The 18812-nt window shown below is 41.0% G+C and overlaps 1 protein-coding gene across 1 annotated transcript in view; it reads left to right on the top strand.

The window, feature by feature from the left end:
* The window catches only part of LOC143768246 (uncharacterized), an 86867-nt gene that overhangs the window by 3084 nt on the left and 64971 nt on the right, over window positions 1-18812 (top strand). Inside the window, exons 6-7 of the mRNA XM_077256940.1 lie at window positions 159-249; window positions 6999-9020. Coding sequence (XP_077113055.1) covers window positions 159-249; window positions 6999-9020 — 2113 coding nt within the window. The remainder of the gene's footprint in view (window positions 1-158; window positions 250-6998; window positions 9021-18812) is intronic.

The following is an 18812-nucleotide window of genomic DNA, read 5'->3' as shown; positions in this document are numbered from 1 at the left end:
TGTAGACGGCTGTGAAGGTCTTGTGCTCAGTGTTGTTTTATCCACCAGTATTATATGTTTTATACTTGTGTAATGAGAACAGTGGAGATGGCAGGATTAGAGCTGATCATAGATGGGACTTCTCCATCTGTCTGTGACTTTTACAATATTTGTTTCAGGGTGAAGATCTGACCCATATTAATACTACAGAGACATATGTGAGGGGTGATGAGCGGTGTAAAGAGGAGATTCCTACATATGACTACCCAGGTGAGTAGTAACCACTAAATGCAGAGAAGTCACAGATTCTTCTCAGTCCCCGGCTGTGGCTGCTTTATCGGTGGTGTAGTCCGGCCGTATCACAATCGTGTGATCACCATTTTGCCTCTAGACCACAACATTCTCCTCCATCCAAAACTGTCCAAGTGACTGGGCATTGAAATCCCTTTTCTATAGAACTTACAACCTGGAGGATCCAACTACCCCCTGAGATTAGAAGACTCTGACCGTTACCTGCCCAGATCCGTAAACTACAAATGACAGCGTACGTAGAATGTGCTGACAAGTTAGAAAAATATTATGATGAGAAAACGGAGGGTAATGATGTTGTTGGCTTCCAAAATCCCTGATGTGGGAAGAAGGAAAAAATCAGGGCTTTGAAAAGCGCTGCCAAGTGCTGAGCCATAAAGTTGGGTATCAAAACAAATGAATGTTAAAAAAAAAACAACAAACTTTTCATTTTAATATTCTACCCATTTCTGATGTGAACCAGCTCCTTCCTCAGACATATACAAATGATACATTGTGGAGGTTTTATATCCTCCAGAACGGCGTCACTGATCCAATTGCTTAATTCATTAATTAAACCGCGCCTATGGGGCAGTTTTTTGTATAGAAACCTTTCTTCATATACAAAACTATACAAATAAATGTAAAATGCATATTAGATGCACAATAAAATCCATATAAAGAACAATATATGTACATGGAAAATCCTCCGGTTTGAGTGTGGATAGTTTAAAACTCCAATAGGATTCTCTACTCACAAGTCTTTGGGACCTATTAGACACATGTTCTGACATTTGTTCTAATATAATGAGTCTTAAACTGGTGGGATCTCGTTTATATTCTAAAACAAAATGCCTAAACAGACAGATCACACCTTTCCTAATATTATGTCTATGGCTGGTCATCCTATTATGGATCACTTGGGTCATTTTTAGATCCCTGATATTGGATGAATCTCCCTTCTCTCCCTTCTGTGCTGCTGAATGTGCTCAGATGGTCCCTACAAGACCAGGTCCAGTCTTTCTGGCCAAACTTCACTTTTCTGATTGACAACAGTAAATGTGCAGTGAGGCCAAGTGTGAATTTCTGTACAATAACAGCAGAGTTTCCTTTTATCCGGATTTTACAATTACTTATAAAACCGACTAACTTCAGACAGGATTGTGATAAACTACATAATAATTAGTGCACCTGCGCCATGATGTATCTCTAAGTTGTGCGTGGCTGATGGCTGTAATATACAGTGGGTACGGAAAGTAGCGTAGAGAAAGTATTAGCGCCCCCATTTCAGGAGAGATTACTGCACAATCTGAATTCCTTAGGATTGAAAACATAATGTAATTTATGACATGGAGTGAATCCATGAAACCAGGGCTAGAGCCATGCCAACACATCTCCTGCAGGCGTGAATAAATGTACAGTGGGTACAGAAAGGCCCGACTGGTGGAGGGCTGCAGTGATAGTTGACTTTGTGGAACTTTCTCCCATCTCCCTACTGCATCTGTGGAGCTCAGCCACACTGATCTTGGGGTTCTTCTTTACCTCTCTCACCAAGGCTCTTCTCCCACGATTGCACAATTTGGCAGACGGCCCGGTCTAAGAAGACTTGCGATGGTGCAAACTTCTTCCATTTAAAGATTATGGAGGCCACTGTGCTCTTAGGAACCTTGAGTACTGCAGAAATTCTGTTGTAAACTTGGCCAGATCTGTGCCTTGCCACAATTCTGTCTCTGAGCTCCTTGGCCAGTTCCTTTGACCTCATGATTCTCATTTGGTCAGACATGCACTGTGAGCGGTGAGGTCTTATATAGACAGGTGTGTGCCTTTCCCAATCAATTCCTATCAGTTTAACCCCTTACTGACATCGGGCGTAATAGTACGCCTATGTCAGACTTCCTCCCTTTGATGTGGGCTCCGGTGGTAAGCCCACATCTTTCATCATGTTTTGAACAGCTGACATGTGCCCGCAGTAGCCACGGGTGGAATCGAGATCCACCCACGGCTATTAACCAGTTAAATGCCGCTGTCAAACTCTGAAGCGGCATTTAAATTTCGCTTCTGGCAATCGCAAAGGAAATACGCACACCGGTGACAACTCGTCAGGTGATCGCGGGTCACCGGTGTGTTGGCATGACAATCTGAGGTCTCCTGGAAACCTCTATGGTTATCAGTGACAGCTTCCTGTGAGCGACACCCAGTGGTCGGCGCTCATAGCAAGTGAGTAAATCCGCTACATAGAGATGATCTGAACATCATCGCCTCTATGTAGCAGAGCCGATCGGGTTGTGGCAGCTTCTAGTCTCCTATGGAGACTATTGAAGCATGCCAAAAGTAAAACAAAAAAAGTTTTTAAAAAATCTAAAAATAAAAAATATAAAAATTAAAATCACCCCCCTTTCGCCCATTCAAAATAAAACAATAAACCTAAAATCAAACATACACATATTTGGCGCCGCTGCGTTCAGAATCGCCTGATCTATAAAAAAAAGGATTAATCTGATTGCTAAACGACATAGCGAGAAAAAAAGTAAAAACGCCAGAATTATGTTTTTTTGGTCGCCGCGACATTGCATTAAAATGCAATAATGGGCGATCAAAAGATCGTATCTGCACCAACATGGTATCATTAAAAACGTCAGCTCGGCGCGCAAAAAATAAGCCCTCACCCAACCCGAGATCACAAAAAATGAGACACTACGGGTATCGGAAAATGGCGCAAGTTTTATTTTTTAACAAAGTTTTTTTTGTTTGTTTTTTTTTCAAAACATAGATAAAAAAAGAACCTAGACATGTTTGGTGTCTATGAATTCGTAATGATCCGGAGAATTATAATGGCCGGTCAGTTTAGTGAACATAGTAAAAAAGCCAAACAAATAACAAGTGTGAGATTGCATTTTTATTTTTTAAATTTCACCGCACTTGGAATTTTTTCCCGTTTTCTAGTACACGACATGGTAAAATCAATGGTGTCATTCAAAAGTACAACTCGTCCCGCAAAAACAAGTCCTCACATGGCCATATTGATGGAAAAATAAAAAAAGTTATGTCTCTGAGAAGAAGGGGAGTGAACAACGAAAACGCAAAACTGAAAAAGGCTTCGGGGGTTAATTAAACCCAGCTGGCCTCCAATGAAGGCGTAGAACCATCTCAAGGAGGATCGCAAGGAAATGGACAGCATGGGACTTATATATGAATGTCTGAGCAAAGGGTCTGCATACTTATGACCATGTGATACTTCAGTTTTTCTTTTATATTAAATTTGCAAAAATTTCTACATTTCTGTTTTGTTTTCAGTCAAGATGGGGTGCAGAGTGTACATTAAGGAGAAAAATGAACTTTTTTGAATTTACCAAATGACTGCAATGAAACAGAGTGAAAAATGTAAAGGGGTCTGAATACTTTCTGTACCCACTGTACATTTATTCACGCCTGCAGGAGATGTGTTGGCATGGCTCTAGCCCTGGTTTCATGGATTCACTCCACGTCATAAATTCCATTATGTTTTCAATCCTAAATACCGTATATACTCGAGTATACGCCGAGAATTTCAGCCCATTTTTTTTAGGCTGAAATTGCCCCTCTCAGCTTATACTCAAGTCATTCCCAGGGTCGGCAGGGGAGGTGGAGTGGCAGCTGTCTAAGCATACTCACCTGCTCCTGGCACGGTGTCCCTGGTCGCCCCGGCTCCGGCAGCTTCTTCCTGTAGTGAGCGGTCACATGGTACCGCTTATTACAGTAATGAATATGGACCCGACTCCACTCCCATAGGGGTGGAGCCGCATATTCATTACTGTAATGAGCGGTACCATGTGACTGCTCACTACAGGAAGAAGCTGCCGGCGTCAGCGAAGCAGGGACCGCGCCAGGAGCAGGTGAGTATAAGCAGTGCGCGATATTCACCTGCTCCCCGTTCCACCGTCGCCAGCTGCCGCTACGTTCTCCGTCCACTGCACTGATGCTCCGGTCAGAGGGCGCGGTGACGCTATTAGTGTGCGCCGCCCTCTGCCTGAGCAGTCAGTGCAGTGGACGGGGAACGTAGCGGCGGCTGGCAGCGATGGAACGCGGAGCAGGTGAGTATAGGAAGTGACGGGGGCCAGAGCGACGAGAGGTGAGTATGTAATTTTTTTTTTTTATTTTTTTTTTTATTGCAACAACAGCATATGGGGCAAATGACTTTATGGAGCATCTTATGGGGCCATAATCAGCATTACATGGGGCAAATGTCTGTGTGGAGCATCTTATGGGGCCATAATTAGCATTGGTGCAGCATTATATGGGGTGTATTTTGTATGGAGCATCTTAAGGGGCCCATCATGAACTGTATGGAGCATTATATGGGGCTCCTGATTCAATATGGATATTCAAAAACACTTAACCCACTGATGTCTCAATTAATTTTACTTTTATTGGTATCTATTTTTGTTTTTGACATTTACCGGTAGCTGCTGCATTTCCCACCCTAGGCTTATACTCGAGTCATTAAGTTTACCCAGTTTTTGTGGCAAAATTAGGGGTCTCTGCTTATACTCGAGTATATACGTTAATTCGGATTGTGCAGTAATCTCTCCTGAAATGGGGGCGCTAATACTTTCTCTACTCTTCTGGTCAGGACTCATAGTAGCTCCAGTAGTCCACCATAAATGAGTGCAACTCGGGTTTAGTGTTGGAGTTCTCCCCTCATACATATGTTGTTGTTGAGGATGTAACTTTTTTTTTTTTTTTGTTACATGTTCATTCTGCATGATAGTTTGATTGTGGTGGGATCGGCCTGCCTCACTTATCTGAGTCTGTAACTCCCTGGTAGTGTTTAGAAAAAGGTTTCAGTTACCAAATACCTGAGATCTAAATGTAAGATCCCTCAGCTCTGCACTATTATAAAAAGTTCTATTTAAATGTCTAATATTTCTTCTTGACATTCATCTGACAGAAAATATTGGTCCTTACGATAGTTTATATTGCATAGAGCCACAGAGTCCCATACTCAGATTACTCCAGAGAAGTTTCACCATTACTCATTTTTTTTCCTGAGGATGATTGTTCAGCTTGATCATTTCAGTAGTCTATAGTCACAATTTTGCCCATTACCCTTTAACGTCTTTAACCCCTCTACATGGATTTGGACTTATACAGAGACCCCTAGGCTTGAAGCCCAGTGTTACCTACTGTTCTGTGGAGTAAGATGGGAAGAAGAATAGACAGATAACCGTGTCAGAACCACGAGGCCAGAGAAAATACTAACTCAGGAGACATAAGAGTAGTCAGTAAACAGGCCGGGGTCACAACAGGAAACAAATACACAAGCCGGGAGCTGAGCACAGAGGACTGAACTAGAGGAGATCAAGGCTGTATCTGGCAGATTCCGGCAATATGCTTCAAGCTGTAGTAAGGTGTGGTGCTTTTGAAGTCCAAGTCTGATTGCCCAAGGTGTTGGCAATCTCAGACGGACATATTGCATGTGCTTTGGCATTGTCCCAGATTGTCCTCATATTGGATTGTAGTGTTGAACTGTATTGTAGTGGTGTATGGGTACGTTATCCCTAGGGATCCATTGATATGTATATTAGGGTATGTGGAGGAAATATTAACTGACAATACGACTAAAATTGTAATTGCAAGATTATGGTTTGCTGCAAGGAAACTGATTGCAAAATATTGGGTTAGGGAGGAGCCTCCGTCCAGACGTGAATTCATTGCTCAAACGAACCACATAACTGAGCTTGAGAAAAGCGTTTACACCAGGAGGGACAAGCTGGATTTCTTCCATAAATTATGGCAGCCGTGGTTGGATAGGATTAATTAATGTTATACCAGTATATAGTATTATAGAGTACAACTTATGGTAAACTGGAACTCTGTTTGATATTGTCAACTATGGACGAATTATTGTTTGCTCCTGATATCGTCTCCATCGGGGGGGTTAATTTACTGTAAAACAAAATGAGTATGAACATGTGATCTGTTGTAAATATCGTTATCGTTAATACAAATTTATCTGATTAAAAAAGGTGTGGTGCTTTCCAATTGGCTAAAACAGGGAGCAGATTACTGCAGCTGAATACACACAAACCCATACTGCCAGACTGGATGGTACTACAGATACCAGCACCCTAATCTTAGTGGCTGGGAAGAGCCTGCACCGCCAAGAGCTTCTGGTTCCAACCCCACCTCTGTTACCAGCATCGCCTGCAGAATTAGTAAGCCGCGTCTGGTGTCCGAAGCAGACATTGCAGGAGCAGATCGCAGAGGAGATGGGGCACACCATTTGCAGAATCCCTAATATGACAAAATTGCAGAAAACCAGATCTGATGAAATCCCTATAAAGTGACTCCATTTTGTAAATTATAACCCTCAATAAATTAATCTATAGAAATAGTGACTATTTTGACTGCACTGCAGTTTCCAGATGTTAGCACGCGCAGTGGATGTTGGAGAGTGAAAATTGCAAATATCCCAAGTTATTACCCAACACATAGTGCCCAGATTGTGCTCCAGGAGATACACATGCCGTAAAATAAGTGGTTTCTTCTCACTATAGTAATGCCAAAAGCATGGATGCTTAATGTGGTTTTGAGCACAGTCTAGTAAACTATAAACTGTCATTGTCTTGGTGAATAATTCAATAATTTTGCATAACTTGCCATTTTTACAGACCGTTTAAGTAGAAATGTTCAAAAATATAGAATTCAAGGATATTTTATTCTAAAATAATAATTGGTTTTATTCTTGGCAGATGACCGTACCAGGAGATCAGCAGGACAGCCGACATCTTCAATGTTTAAATCAGATAATCTTGAGATCCCACAGGATACAATTGAAGTGAATGCCATTACTCCAAATATACCATCATCCCTTCACAGCAAAGATCTGTCATCTGATCATTTGGAACAGGTCCTGTCTTCTGATTCATTACATAGTACTAATGAAAATCAAAGTCACAAAATAAGCATTAAAAATCAAACTGCTCCTAAAACAATGAAGACATTTTCATTTTCAGAATATGGAAATAGTTTTCCCCTAGAAAAGTCATTTCTCAAGCAACAAAAACTTCACAAAGCAGACAATAGATTTTCTTGTTCCAAGTGTGGGAGATGTTTTAACCAGAAATCAGATTTTGTCATTCACCAGAGAATTCACACAGGGAAGAAGCCTTTTTCATGTTCAGAATGTGGGAAATGTTTTATTGGGAAAGCGCAGCTTGTTACCCACCAAAGAACTCACACAGGGGAAAAGCCATTTTCATGTTCAGAATGTGGGAAATGTTTTATTCAAAAAGCGCATCTTGTTATCCACCAAAGAACTCACACAGGAGAGAAGCCTTTTTCCTGTTCAGAATGTGGGAAATGTTTTCTAGATAAATCAGGTCTTATCAGACACCGTAGATCTCACGCAGGGGAGAAGCCTTTTTCCTGTTCAGAATGTGGGAAATGTTTTACCAGGAAAGTGAATCTTGTTATCCACCAGAAAACTCACACAGGAGAGAAGCCTTTTTCCTGTTCAGAATGTGGGAAATGTTTTAACCACAAACAAAATCTTGTTAACCACCAGACAACCCACACAGGGGAGAAGCCTTTTTCCTGTTCAGAATGTGGGAAATGTTTTCACCAGAAATCGAATCTTGTTAGCCACCAGAAAACCCACACAGGAGGGAAGCCTTTTTCCTGTTCAGAATGTGGGAAATGTTTTAACTACAAAGCGAGTCTTGTTAGCCACCAGAAAACCCACACAGGGGAGAAGCCTTTTTCCTGTTCAGAATGTGGGAAATGTTTTAACCAGAAAGCGAGTCTTGTTAGCCACCAGAAAACCCACACAGGGGAGAAGCCTTTTTCATGTTCAGAATGTGGGAAATGTTTTAACCAGAAAGCGAGTCTTGTTAGCCACCAGAAAACCCACACAGGGGAGAAGCCTTTTTCCTGTTCAGAATGTGGGAAATGTTTTAACCACAAAGCGAGTCTTGTTAGCCACCAGAAAACCCACACAGGGGAAAAGCCTTTTTCCTGTTCAGAATGTGGGAAATGTTTTCTACATAAATCATTTCTTATCAGACATCATAGATCTCACACAGGGGAGAAGCCTTTTTCATGTTCAGAATGTGGGAAATGTTTTAACCACAAAGCGAGTCTTGTTAGCCACCAAAAAACCCACACAGGGGAAAAGCCTTTTTCCTGTTCAGAATGTGGGAAATGTTTTCTACATAAATCATTTCTTATCAGACATCATAGTTCTCACACAGGGGAGAAGCCTTTTTCATGTTCAGAATGTGGGAAATGTTTTAACCAGAAAGCGAGTCTTGTTAGCCACCAGAAAACCCACACGGGGGAGAAGCCTTTTTCATGTTCAGAATGTGGGAAATGTTTTAACAGGAAAGCGAATCTTGATAGCCACCAGAAAACCCACACGGGGGAGAAGCCTTTTTCCTGTTCAGAATGTAGGAAATTTTTTCTAGATAAATCAGGTCTTATCAAACATCTTAGATCTCACACAGGGGAGAAGCCTTTTTCCTGTCCCGAATGTGGGAAATGTTTTCGAGATAAATCAGTTCTTATCAGACATCATAGATCTCACACAGGAGAGAAGCCTTTTTCCTGTTCAGAATGTGGGAAATGTTTTTCCAGGAAAGCGTATCTTGTTAGCCACCAGAAAACCCACACAGGAGAGAAGCCTTTTTCATTTTCAGAATGTGGGAAATGTTTTGTGAAGAAACCATCTCTTTCTAGCCACCAAAGAATTCACACAGGGGAGAAGCTTTTTTTAAGTTCTTAATTGTTTTTCATAGTCACATACAAGTGCTTCTAACTAAATTAGAATATTATCAAAAAGTTAATTTATTTCAGTTCTTCAATCCAAAAAATTAAACTCTTAGATCACTCTGTAATGACTCTAATATATCTCAAGCGTTTATTTCTGTTGATGACTATATCCTACAGCCAATGAAAACCCAAAAGTCATTATGTCAGTAAATTAGAATAAAAACACCTGCAGTGGCTTCCTAAAAGTTCAAAAAAGGTCCCTTAGTCTGTTTCAGTAAGCTCCACAATCGTGAGGAAGACTGCTGACTGGACAGATGTCTAGAAGGCAGTCATTGACACACTCCAGAAGGAGGGTAAGCCACTGTAAAATATTAGTATTTCAATAGTAAAAAAATATAGATTACTTAACATATGCAGGTTCTAACTAGCAAATAGATACTCTGTATATTGAGGGACTGAGTTATTCTGAGGATTTTGGCCGATACATCTGTTCTCTGTTTGTCAGAACTATGGGGCTTTTGTCAGAACTGTCAATATGTGGCTATTTGGAGATAGTAAGTGGTTCTTAAAGGTCACAGGCTATATGCTTAAGCATTTCAAAATGAGGTAATGTACAAATAACTAATATTCATATTCTGCAAGTTACTTGTGTTCTTCTATTATGGTAGAGGCTATGAACATAGCGGCAGATCATCTTATGTTGTTATGAGACAGGAAAAATAGAAACCAATGTAAGTCTATGGGTCAAAATAGTATATAAGCCGACCTAACTCTTGTTCAGGAGATCTCTCATACTTTACGAATCTGCAACCCGGACCACATCAACTTCAAGACCATATGTAAGAACCACTGAATGCTTGTTTTCTCTTTTATAATCTAATACTTATTTTTGGGTGCTATGAACTTTTCTTCATTTTTGTAATCACTTTTTGAATAAACATTAAACAAGATTTGTTTTATCCACATAATTCAATATTGCGTTCCTTTCTATCCTCACCGTGCTCTTACTTTAACCCCTTCCTGACATCAGACGTACTATCCCGTCGAGGTGGGGTGGGCCCCCATGACCGCCGACGGGATAGTACGTCATACGCGATCGGCCGCGCTCACGGGGGGAGCGCGGCCGATCGCGGCCGGGTGTCAGCTGCATATCGCAGCTGACATCCGGCACTATGTGCCAGGAGCGGTCACGGACCGCCCCCGGCACATTAACCCCCGGCACACCGCGATCAAACATGATTGCGATGTGCCGGCGGTGCAGGGAAGCATCGCGCAGGGAGGGGGCTCCCTGCGGGCTTCCCTGAGACCCCCGCAGCAACGCGATGTGATCGCGTTGCTGCGAGGGTCTTACCTCCCTCCCTGCCTGCTCCAGACCCGGATCCAAGATGGCCGCGGATCCGGGTCCTGCAGGGAGGGAGGTGGCTTCACAGAAGCCTGCTCAGAGCAGGCACTGTGAAGCAGCCTGCACTTCTCGCAGATCGGTGATCTGTCAGAGTGCTATGCAAACTGACAGATCACCGATCTGTATTGTCCCCCCCTGGGGCAAAGTAAAAAAGTAAAAAAAAAAATTTCCAAATGTGTAAAAAAAAATAAAAAAAAATATTCCAAAATAATGAAAAAAAAAAAAAATATTATTCCCATAAATACATTTCTTTATCTAAATATATATAAAAAAACAATAAAAGTACACATATTTAGTATCGCCGCGTCCGTAACGACCCGACCTATAAAACTGGCCCACTAGTTAACCCCTTCAGTAAACACCGTAAGAAAAAAAAAAAAAAACGAGGCAAAAAACAACGCTTTATTATCATACCGCCGAACAAAAAGTGGAATAACACGCGATCAAAAAGACTGATATAAATAACCATGGTACCGCTGAAAGCGTCATCTTGTCCCGCAAATAACGAGCCGCCATACAGCATGATCAGCAAAAAAATAAAAAAGTTATAGTCCTGAGAATAAAGCGATGCAAAAATAATTATTTTTTCAATAAAATAGTTTTTATCGTATAAAAGCGCCAAAACATAAAAAAATGAGATAAATGCGGTATCGCTGTAATCGTACTGACCCGAAGAATAAAACTGCTTTATCAATTTTACCAAACGCGGAACGGTATAAACGCCTCCCCCAAAAGAAATTCATGAATAGCTGGTTTTTGGTCATTCTGCCTCACAAAAATCTGAATAAAAAGCGATCAAAAAATGTGACGTGCCCAAAAATGTTACCAATAAAAACGTCAACTCGTCCCGCAAAAAACAAGACCTCACATGACTGTGGACCAAAATATGGAAAATGTATAGCTCTCAAAATGTGGTAACGCAAAAAATATTTTTTGCAATAAAAAGCGTCTTTCAGTGTGTGACGGCTGCCAATCATAAAAATCCGCTAAAAAACCCGCTATAAAAGTAAATCAAACCCCCCTTCATCACCCCCTTAGTTAGGGAAAAATAAAAAAAAAGTTTATTTCCATTTTCCCATTAGGGCTAGGGTTAAGGCTACAGTTAGGGTTGGGGCTAAAGTTAGGGTTAGGGTTTGGATTACATTTACGGTTGGGAATAGGGTTGGGATTAGGGTTAGGGGTGTGTCAGGGTTAGAGGTGTGGTTAGGGTTACTGTTGGGATTAGGGTTAGGGGTGTGTTTGGATTAGGGTTTCAGTTATAATTGGGGGGTTTCCACTGTTTCGGCACATCAGGGGCTCTCCAAACGCAACATGGCGTCCGATCTCAATTCCAGCCAATTCTGTGTTGAAAAAGTAAAACAGTGCTCTTTCCCTTCCGAGCTCTCCCGTGTGCCCAAACAGGGGTTTACCCCAACATATGGGGTATCAGCGTACTCAGGACAAATAGGACAACAACCTTTGGGGTCCAATTTCTCCTGTTACCCCTGGGAAAATACAAAACTGGGGGCTAAAAAATAATTTTTGTGGGAAAAACAAAGATTTTTTATTTTCACGGCTCTGCATTATAAACTTCTGTGAAGCTCTTGGTGGGTCAAAGCGCTCACCAAACATCTAGATAAGTTCCTTAGGCGGTCTACTTTCCAACATGGTGTCACTTGTGGGGGGTTTCTACTGTTTAGATACATTAGGGGCTCTGCAAACGCAATGTGACGCCTGCAGACCATTCCATCTAAGTCTGCATTCCAAATGGCGCTCCTTCACTTCCGAGCCCTTCCATGCGTCCAAACGGTGGTTCCCCCCCACATATGGGGTATCAGCGCACTCAGGACAAATTGGACAACAACATTTGGGGTCCAATTTCTCCTGTTACCCTCGGGAAAATACAAAACTGGGGGCTAAAAAATAATTTTTGTGGGAAAAAATTTTTGTTTTATTTTTATGGCTCTGCATTATAAACTTCTGTGAAGCCCTTGGTGGGTCAAAGTGCTCACCACACATCTAGATAAGTTCCTTAGGGGGTCTACTTTCCAACATGGTGTCACTTGTGGGGGGTTTCTACTGTTTAGGTACATTAGGGGCTCTGCAAACGCAATGTGACGCCTGCAGACCATTCCATCTAAGTCTGCATTCCAAATGGCGCTCCTTCCTTTCCGAGCCCTCCCATGCGCCCAAACAGTGGTTCTCCCCACAAATGGTGTATCATCGCACTCAGGACAACTTGGACAACAAATTTTGGGGTCCAATTTCTCCTGCTACCCTCGGGAAAATACAAAACTGGGGGCTAAAAAAATAATTTTTGTGGGAAAAAATTTTTGTTTTATTTTTACGGCTCTGCATTATTAACTTCTGTGAAGCCCTTGGTGGGTCAAAGTGCTCAAAACACATCTAGATAAGTTCCTTAGGGGGTCTACTTTCCAAAATGGTGTCACTTGTGGGGGGTTTCAATGTTTAGGCACATCAGTGGCTCTCCAAACGCAACATGGCGTCCCATCTCAATTCCTGTCAATTTTGCATTGAAAAGTCAAACGGTGCTACTTCCTTTCCGAGCTCTCCCATGCGCCCAAACAGTGGTTTACCCCCACATATGGGGTATCAGCGTACTCAGGACAAATTGTACAACAACTTTTGGGGTCCAATTTCTCCTGCTACCCTTGGAAAAATACAAAACTGGGGGCCAAAAAATAAGTTTTGTGGGAAAAAAAAGATTTTTTATTTTCACGGCTCTGCGTTGTAAACTGTAGTGAAACACTTGGGGGTTCAAAGTTCTCACAACACATCTAGATAAGTTCCTTGGGGGGTCTAGTTTCCGATATGGGGTCACTTGTGGGGGGTTTGTACTATTTGGGTACATCAGGGGCTCTGCAAATGCAACGTGATGCCTGCAGACCAATCCATTTAAGTCTGCATTCCAAATGGCGCTCCTTCCCTTCCGAGCTCTGTCATGCGCCCAAACAGTGGTTCCCCCCCACATATGGGGTATCAGCATACTCAGGACAAATTGGACAACAACTTTTGGGGTCCAATTTATCCTGATACCCTTGTAAAAATACAAAACTGGGGGCTAAAAAATCATTTTTGTGAAAAAAAAAAGAATTTTTATTTTCACGGCTCTGCGTTATAAACTGTAGTGAAACACTTGGGGGTTCAAAGTGCTCACCACACATCTAGATAAGTTCCTTAGGGGGTCTACTTTCCAAAATGGTGTCACTTGTGGGGGGTTTCAATGTTTAGGCACATCAGGGGCTCTGCAAACGCAACATGGCATCCCATCTTAATTCCAGTCAATTTTGCATTGAAAAGTAAAATAGCGCTCCTTCCCTTCCGAGCTCTGCTATGCGCCCAAACAGTGGTTTACCCCCACATATGGGGTATCGTCGTACTCAGGACAAATTGCACAACAACGTTTGTGGTCTAATTTCTTCTCTTACCCTTGGGGAAATAAAAAAATGGGGGCGAAAAGATCATTTTTGTGAAAAAATATGATTTTTTATTTTTACGGCTCTGCATTATAAACTTCTGTGAAGCACTTGTTGGGTCAAAGTGCTCACCACACATCTAGATAAGTTCCTTAGGGGGTCTACTTTCCAAAATGGTGTCACTTGTGGGGGGTTTCAATGTTTAGGCACATCAGGGGCTCTCCAAAAGCAACATGGCGTCCCATCTCAATTCCAGTCAATTTTGCATTGAAAAGTCAAATGGCGCTCCTTCCCTTCCGAGCTCTGCCCTGCGCCCAAACAATGGTTTACACCCACATATGGGGTATCAGCGTACTCAGGACAAATTGCACAACAATTTTTGAGGTCCAATTTCTTCTCTTACCCTTGGGAAAATAAAAAATTGGGGGCGAAAAGATCATTTTTGTGAAAAAATATGATTTTTTATTTTTACCGCTCTGCATTATAAACTTCTGTGAAGCACTTGTTGGGTCAAAGTGCTCACCACACATCTAGATAAGTTCCTTAGGGGGTCTACTTTCCAAAATGGTGTCACTTGTGGGGGGTTTCAATGTTTAGGCACATCAGGGGCTCTCCAAATGCAACTTGGCGTCCCATCTCAATTCCAGTCAATTTTGCATTGAAAAGTCAAATGGCGCTCCTTTCCTTCCGAGCTCTGCCATGCGCCCAAACAGTGGATTACCCCCACATATGGGGTATCCGCGTACTCAGGACAAATTGTACAACAAATTTTGGGGTCTATTTTCTCCTGTTACCCTTGGTAAAATAAAACAAATTGGATCTGAAATAAATTTTGTGTGAAAAAAAGTTAAATGTTCATTTTTATTTAAACATTCCAAAAATTCCTGTGAAACACCTGAAGGGTTAATAAACTTCTTGAAAGTGGTTTTGAGTACCTTGAGGGGTGCAGTTTTTAGAATGGTGTCACACTTGGGTATTTTCTATCATATAGACCCCTCAAAATGACTTCAAATGAGATGTGGTCCCTAAAAAAAAATGGTGTTGTAAAAATGAGAAATTGCTGCTCAACTTTTAACCCTTATAACTCCGTCACAAAAAAAAATTTTGGTTCCAAAATTGTGCTGATGTAAAGTAGACATGTGGGAAATGTTACTTATTAAGTATTTTGCATGACATATGTCTGTGATTTAAGGGCATAAAAATTAAAAGTTGGAAAATTGCGAAATTTTCAAAATTTTCACCAAATATTCGTTTTTTTCACAAATAAACTCAAGTTATATCGAAGAAATTTTACCACTATCATGAAGTACAATATGTCACGAGAAAACAATGTCAGAATCGCCAAGATCCGTTGAAGCGTTCCAGAGTTATAACCTCATAAAGGGACAGTGGTCAGAATTGTAAAAATTGGCCCGGTCATTAACGTGCAAACCACCCTTGGGGGTGAAGGGGTTAAAAAAAAAAAAGTAAGTAAGAAAGTGTTTTTTTTTTCTAACATTTTGGGGAGTTCAGCCAGATCTGATTTTTGTGCTATTTTGGGTGGATTCCTTTTGATTGCACACAGGGGGAGGAGAGCTCTGCTAAACACCTGTTGTTCAAGGTGCAGGAATTCCACTATTTCACGTCACAAGGATCAGACAGAGCCTACAGAGGAGTGAAGATTTGTGTCTCCAACCATAAAGAGCTGCATGTGTCCGATCCAGGCGGAGGTCTGAGGAGTCAGTAAAGATACGGAGGACCATCCATTGACGGTTGGATCAATCCACTAGAGGAAAAGACATTCCATAGGTGAGAAAATGGATTTTATTCATGATTATTCTAAGAAAAGTAATATAGAGTTTAAGTTTGTTCATAGCCATACAGATCCACAATTATGGTCTAGTTTGTATAGCCAATGTGAAGAGAGAATCTTAAAATTGATAAGAGGTTTTTCTCAGTAAAACAAGTTACAGAGAAAGCTTCAAAATGTCATGTACATGGTCCGAGTGTACAATAATTTAGTCTTTGAGAAAACTGAAACCCAAATACATAAAGCTTGTACTATCAGACAGGACATTGGTCATACTGACACCCAAGGTGACACACAAGAGTCTGATGGGGATTACTTCGATTGTCCAAATTGTTTGATATTGTCAGAGCATAATGAACAATTGGAAGATCAAATTGATACTCGAGCAGAATTATTGTCCAAATTGCACCAAGATATAAAAAAGGCTTCTGTTGTTACACGATCAAACAAACAGGAAGACAATGCCACCACATCATTTGTACCAGACACACAAAATCCAGATGTTTCAGTAGAAGATTTACAAGCAGATGAACTACAACCGAAAAATTTCCATGACAGATCAGCACAAATTAATCTGAAAATACACGATCAGTTAATGAAAATTGTAAAAGACGTTCCAAACTTCAATGACAAGATGGATGCCTTATGTAACGCCTACATTATTGAATCAAACACAGATAAGTTCAATCTTAATGATGGACAAAAAAATAAGATATTCAAAGTATGGTTACCCTCACATATGGGAAAAAGGTTACAGACCACACCCAGATTAAATGATAATGAATTGACACATAGCACAAAAGAAGACAGACTTAGACAATTAATACTGTTTACAATCGGCGAAGCCACTCCGACAATTGATGTTCTGGAAAATGTACGAACTAATATTAATGATGACTCATTTGCATTTTTGGTAAAATTTGAACAGGCCTTTAGGATGGTGATGGATCTTAGGCCTCATCCGGAGCCAACATCCATGATCAGATTTTTTGTAAAAAAGTTCAAATATTTAGATCCTGCCTCAGAGCAATCGGCTAGTGCTCAGCCATCATTGCAAGAAGCAACAGTTTTTATTGACTGAAATAGCTGTAGTTCATGAGAAAGAAGTCAGCTGCAACCTAGGCCCACAGTAACATCCAAGAACAGAGATTACATTGATCATAGAGATAAAAATACTACACAAAGGAACAATATCCATTGTTATTTTTGTGGTATACCTGGACACTTAAAATGGTAGTGCAGAAAATTCTTGAGAGCAGAATCAGACAGGTACACAAGGAACAGGTAAGCTTGGAAGGGACAATGGACTCATGCCAAAATCATCCAGCAAACCTTCTGCACCTCCATTACATTCTTCTGCACCCACTCAGACTGACAACAGGCAAACGCAGTCACCGTATGGACCATTAATCAGACAGATCAGAGAGATGACTGTGAAGGAGACTGAGTCCAGGGACAGAATTCCAAGTGCTTTTAATAAGGACATTGGTCTTCTCCCATCTCCTCCATCTTCTGACAATCACAGACTACTCCTACACCCCATCCATTGGAATTTGTGACTCGTTACATTGGAAGACTGTGGAAATGGAAATCAATGGAAATTTAGCAGGACAGAATGTTGTATTTCTTATTGATACAGGAGCTCAATTAAGTGTTACAAATCTTGATTTGAAGCTACAACCAGATTCACCAGTTTGTACTATTGTTGGTTTTAGTGGAAAGGTGGAACTAAAGCAACCTTGGTTATCAATGTGACGTTGGAAATACCTAGTTCTTTCAAAACAGGAATTGACATTTGCTATTGTTGTGATTCTGAAAATATACTTGGCACAGATTTTGTGCAGAAATTTGGTTGGGTAGTCAATCTAGGAAATCAAGTGATCTGGAAAGATTCTAATGGTTGTAAACCTGAAGTCATTGACCCTAGTGATTATAGCCATGTTGGAAGTATTTGCTTAAAGGGACACTGTCACCTGAATTTGGAGGGAACAATCTTTAGACCTAGGGGTGGGTTTTTCGGGTTTTTGATGCACCCTTTCCTTACCCGCCGGCTGCATGCTGGCTGCAATATTGGATTGAAATTCATTCTCTGTCCTCCGTAGTACATGCCTGCACAAGGCAAGATTGCATCAAACACCCGAAAACCCTGCCCCTAGGTCTAAACATTGCTCCCTCCAAATTCAGGTGACAGTGTCCCTTTAAATGATGTTGTGTCAACAGACCATTTGTGGCCTGAAACTGGTGGTGATGAGGTACTGACAGAAATTGTACAGCTTTTTCCTTTTTCTTTGGGCTCTGTTCAGGAATGAGGTTGGTACAATGAAGGATGTTGTAAATGTGGAAGGGCGAGATCTTCCACCACAACGTCAGTATAAATTGCATCAAGATAAAGATACAAAAAGCATAAATATTTAATTTCAGCCAGGAGCATTACTGTAACCACTCCTCTCAATCTATCCCAAAAATCCAAAAAATAGTGGACGATTATATACTATTACCAAAAAATGAGTACAAGGTACTCACAGACCACCATACTACACAAGATAAAATCAATAAAGTTTATTGAAGAAAACATCTTAAAATAGTACATCATACTGTATGAGGATATATAGAAAAGGACTCAGTCTAAATTCCATACCAAGCAGCAATTGTGAACATAGTATTGAACATTGTTAATGTAAAATATATCTCCGTGCTAAAGGTACAGCTCAAAAAAAAAAATCCTTTAAGGCAGATAAATAATATATTATACCCGGATAAATAGAGCTGAAAACACCATGAAAGCACAAAAAGCCATTAGGAAATGTTCTCTGTCAGTGCTTACCCATCATAAGTGCCGCTGTAGGAACGCCCCGACGCGCGTTTCGCAACTCACGTGCTTTCTCAAGGGGAGTGTGTCAGTATAAATTGCCTCCAGAATCAATTGATTCTATCAAATAAATAAGGCAGCACACTGAGGCAGAGGGGATTAACTCCCACATGACCAGTCCAGAAACAAGACAGCTGAACATACTGTAAACTCAGAACTGGATCATGACAATATGCACTTTATTTTCAGCCTGACACCTAGTGTCTCAGGATAGGACCTATTTGATACATTGCTATTCACCTACCCACAGCCTGTTACTATTCCACTCCACCACTCTTACTTGCTTGAGTATTTTCCTCTTGTTCACCTCCTCCTACGTGT

The sequence above is a fragment of the Ranitomeya variabilis genome, chromosome 4 (genome assembly GCF_051348905.1).
Source record: "Ranitomeya variabilis isolate aRanVar5 chromosome 4, aRanVar5.hap1, whole genome shotgun sequence".
Taxonomy (NCBI): Eukaryota; Metazoa; Chordata; class Amphibia; order Anura; family Dendrobatidae; genus Ranitomeya; species Ranitomeya variabilis.
This window is presented reverse-complemented; position numbering and strand designations above follow the sequence as displayed.